The sequence below is a fragment of the Rana temporaria genome, chromosome 2 (assembly GCF_905171775.1).
Source record: "Rana temporaria chromosome 2, aRanTem1.1, whole genome shotgun sequence".
Taxonomy (NCBI): domain Eukaryota; kingdom Metazoa; phylum Chordata; class Amphibia; order Anura; family Ranidae; genus Rana; species Rana temporaria.
Genome location: NC_053490.1, coordinates 369,174,200 through 369,178,660, shown reverse-complemented (window position 1 = coordinate 369,178,660; position 4,461 = coordinate 369,174,200). Strand labels below are relative to the sequence as shown.

General features: G+C 49.5%; 1 protein-coding gene across 1 annotated transcript; it reads right to left on the bottom strand.

The window, feature by feature from the left end:
• Positions 1-149: 149 nt before the first annotated feature.
• Positions 150-1,182, bottom strand: LOC120928312 (myb-related transcription factor, partner of profilin-like). Its single transcript, XM_040339412.1, has 2 exons — positions 879-1,182; positions 150-661 (listed from the first exon to the last, which is right to left on the bottom strand). The coding sequence occupies exons 1-2, from the start codon at positions 1,180-1,182 to the stop codon at positions 150-152; spliced, it is 816 nt and encodes a 271-aa protein (XP_040195346.1).
• Positions 1,183-4,461: the final 3,279 nt, after the last annotated feature.

The window sequence follows — 4,461 nt, the reverse complement described above, 5'->3', positions numbered from 1 at the left end:
TCTGTGACTGGTCACACAGGCATGTGGCCATGGCTGCACAATTGGCTCTGACCTCCTGCAGGCAGTCCCAGATGGCCATGGTGTGTTCGGCCTGCTGGTTGAAGCACTGCTGCATTGTGGCTGCGGTGCCCTGCACAGCCAGTGTGCACTCAGCCTGTGCCTTTCGCCGAGGACCCGACGACGGAGGCTAGGCTCTCAGCCACACGGTGGAGGTCGATGGCAATGTCTGCCATGCGCCGTGTCTGGTGGGCCTGTTCCCTCTCGAGCCCTTCTTGGACGGATCCGGCTGCACCCCTGGTCTTGCTCAGGGCCTTCCTGGGAGTTGCAGTCGGTGGCGTTCCTCTGGCCAGGGTGGCCCTCGGGGGGGTTCCCCTGATGGGCGTCGATGTCGTTGGGAGGTCTGCGACTTCCACTGTCTCAGAGGGTCCGGCGCAGATGGTCTCCTCATCATCGAGGTACAGGCAGTCCTCCTGTTGGATGTCCACTGGCTCCTCCACAACGACCTCCAATGCACATGTGTGTGCACTCCCCTCCACCGTTGCTGCAGCCACAGCATGTTGAGAAGCTTCGTGGCTTCCCAGGGGGTCAGACTGAGGAACATGTTGGTTGCCTGGCGTGGGTCGTCCAGAGGCAGATGATGGCCCATCTCCTTCCAGCACATCTGTGGAGGACACACAGCATTCACATGTTGGTGAACCCATACACTTGTCACATGTTCCCTTGCACCCCCTCACATGTTCCACACCGGATGGGGGATGAAACACACTTACCTCTCCTCAAGTCCTGTTCGCTGGAGTCAAATCCCTCCAGGCCCTCCACCTGCTCCTGCTCCAGGCAGCTGGCTATGACCTCCTCTTCAGCTGTCAGCTTTAAAGTACTAGCTGATCCGCCTCCCGTGGTCCTGAGGTGCCTCTTCATCTTTGCCAGCTTTTCCCTGACACGACGACACATGTCATTTATTTTTTTCTGGACCTCCTTCCATGTCCTGGTTTCGTGGCCGAGGGTGTTCAGCTCCAGGGTCACCCTCTGCAAGATTTCCAGTTTCCTGGGCTTGCTTGTCCTCCCGCTCTGTGCTCCGTGGAGGTAGGTGTCATACTTGGCAATGCCCGTGGTCAGGATCACCCTCTCATCCACGGAGAAGTTTTTCTTCCTCTTCTCCTTCTCAATGTCACTGTCTGACATTATGGCCCAGATTCAAAAAGCACGTCTGCACCAGGGAACACGTCTGCACCAGGGAACACAAGCTGGCGTACTTTTGCGTTGGACGTGCGTCTGGCTGGGCGTACATTATGTACGCGGTGATCCAGCGTAGCTTAGGCGGTTGTGCCGGGGTGGTTGTGAGCAGGCGCAGGGGGGTGCTGTGTCCACGTTACGGTGCATGCGCAGTTCGTGATATGCCGGGCGTAAAACACTGCGCCACGCCGATGTACCAGTCTGGCGCTCGGACCATCATTTGCATGGGGTTACACCTCATTTGCATGGGGTTACGCCTCATTTGCATGGGTTCACGCCCACTTCCACCTACGCCGACGTGCGCCTTCGAAACCCACGCCAAGCTGGCGCAGCGTTGGGAGCACTGGCTTGCTGAATGCAATGCTTGCCTCTCTGCGCTGCGTTGGCGTAGCGTACAGTGTTTGCTCTACGGCGGCGTAATGTGCGCCTTGCTCTCTGTGATTCTGGGCCATAATCTTTACTGCAACCTCAGCTTGTGGCTGCTCCTGGAGCAAACCAGAATTAAAATGCTCAAACCATTCTACTGGATCCAGTCATAGCCAGTTTTAAGAGTTCTGGTGGGATTAGAAGAGAAGGAAAAGGGTGCATCAGAAATTACAACTTTTTTCTGACTACAAAATCACACTATTTTGGGGCTACTGCCAGTCAAACAACATAATAAAGTATTTTTTTTTTTTTTTTTAACTGGTATCAATCAAATTACAGTAGTTTGAGGGTGCTGCTGCTTACTTGTGTACTCTGCCAAACACTCTGACCTTAACTACTTGCCTACTGGGCATTTTTATCCCCTCCCTTACCAGGCCATCTTTCAGCACTGTCACACTTTGAATGACAATTGCATGATCATGCAGCACTGTACCCATATGACATTTTTATAATTTGTTTCACACAAATAGAGATTTCTTTTGGTGGTGTTTAATCACCACTGGGTTTTTTATTTTTTGCTAACCAAACGGAAAAAGGCTAAACATTTAAAAAAAAAATTCTGTTATACATTTTTTCCAACAGGTAACATTTATCCTTTACTGATATGTGCTCATGTGACTGCATTGATAGGCACCGATAGGCAGCACTGATGGGCACGCATGAGGCACTGATGAGGCTGCATTGATATGCAGCACTGATAAGCAGCACTGAAGGGCACTGATAGACAGCACTGATGGGCACTGTTGGGGCTGCACTGATCATCAGACACTGATGATCAGTGTCCTATTTGACAGCGCAGATGTTCCCTTTCACACTAGCAGATTTCTTTAAGGCTCCATGTACACGGGACGCTTTTACAACTGCTCCTAAATGATTAAACTTGACAGACAGTAACCCACATTTAAAACGTCCGTTTTACATCCAGCGTTTAGCCGCGTATTGCTGCATTTGTGTTTAGAAGCGTTTAAAAAAAAAATTAAATGGGCAAAAATGGAAAGCGCCTATAAACGAAACACAGCTAAACGCGGGTTACTGCGTTTAGTCGCGTTTGGCGTCTGAAACGTGGAAATCTTCTGTGTCTGAACCCATTTTTTTGCTTTCAAAGAAACGCTGTTAAACGCAACTCCCTAAAAATGTAAATAAACGAGACTGTGTACATGGTCACATAGGATAATATTGAATGAGTTCAGGGGCGGTTAAAAAAAGCGTCCAACAGCCTCTGAACATACGTTGAGCAGCGTCCTATGTACATGGGGCCTAAGTCCCTTGACCTGCTGGGAGAGCCTATTTATTTGGGTGGAGTCGGGTAATCGGGGTTCTGTGCCACCTGGACAGCTGTCTGGGTGGATATGTGTTTTGTCGCCCTGGGCTGCTAGGCTGGAAGCCTGTGGCCTATCCTGGGGACACCTGGCTGCTGGGCTGCCTGAGGCCTATCGAGGAGCAGGAGAAGCAGCGTAGGGTTGGCACTGCAGGATTGGAGTCCAACTGAGTAGAGAAGGTTCAGCCTGACAGGGAACCAGTTGTTGTCGGAGAAAGAGGGGAAGCTGTCGCCACTCAGGGACCATCCACCTTATTACCGGAGACTACCGTGAGCATCAGCAAGTGCCAAGCTAGGGACCCAGCAGGATAGCAGGGGGTGACGCTTGAGGAGTGTACAGCTGTGGAAGAGCTCAGGAGATCCAGTGACAACTGGAATCTGGAAGTCTTGTGAGAGACTGGGAGCTCAGTGAGTGAGGATCTATAGTGGGATACTGTGAGATGCCATAGGAGACAGCTGTCCTACCTATACAGAAGTAATAGCCGGCTGGAGGCCTTCCACTGTATAGCTGTTTACATATAGAAGTTTCCAAGTCTGCCAATTACCATTGCATCTACTCAAGGGCGTCCTGGCGCTAACCCTCTCTCCCACAGTTCTGTTAAAAGACAATATATCTCTTGCATTCAAAAGTAATAAAATAAACAAAATTACAAATCTAAAATTGTCCAGTCCAAAGTGATAACACACTGACCGCAGAATTCTTTAATGAGAATGCTTAATGCGAAGCAATCTCGTCAGCGCCATACTCCTTGCAGCTCAGTGATCAACGGGAATTGATAGCTGTGAAAACAAAAGGGAATACGAGAGCACAGGTTTTATGGTGCAATAACTTCTTTGTATTGAATATAAAAGAAATGGAAGTGAATAAACAGTTCCACCAATAGAGAGCCTAAATGAGGGACACATCGGTGCTTCAGAATAGATGAGAAGACCGCTGGATGGATGGGCTGGCTCCACAAAAACACAGGCTCATCAAGCAGTTGCCGACAAGCCACGAGTGAGCCACTCACTGACTGAAGAGACGGCCGATTAGGAGAGGGCTGTGGGGCGCCTACAACACTTGTCCCATGGAGAGTTCTGATGGAGCCAACTAACAGAGGACACTGTAGTTGTCAGGATAACATGTTTCGGAGGGTGTGGCCTCCTTCCTCAGATCCCAGGGAACTGTTTATTTACCTCCACTTGTGAGTGTATCAATTTTATTCTTTCATATTCATACTTCATATTCTTTTGCCTCGTTTAAAGTCCCAAACTCCCCCCTCTCGATTAGATCTGACAGTCTCTTCCTTTGCACATCTCCTCCAGCACACTACTTGAGATCACTTGATTCACTTCACTGTCCAAATCTATATTCCTGTCACAATTAACACATGGTTAGGCCTCATTTTGAATAACATTTTCTGTTCCTTTTGAGGTAACAACCATTTTAAATGAGAAGAATAAATGTGCTAACTGATCCCAGCACATCCGATGCAAATCATGCC

Bases quoted from the DNA above. Each gene is read 5' to 3' on its own strand.
- LOC120928312 (XM_040339412.1), bottom strand. From the start codon at position 1,182: ATGTCAGACAGTGACATTGAGAAGGAGAAGAGGAAGAAAAACTTCTCC. The intron at 662-878 runs GTACTTTAAAGC...TGTCCTCCACAG, and splicing joins CACGGGAGGCGGATCAGCTA to ATGTGCTGGAAGGAGATGGG.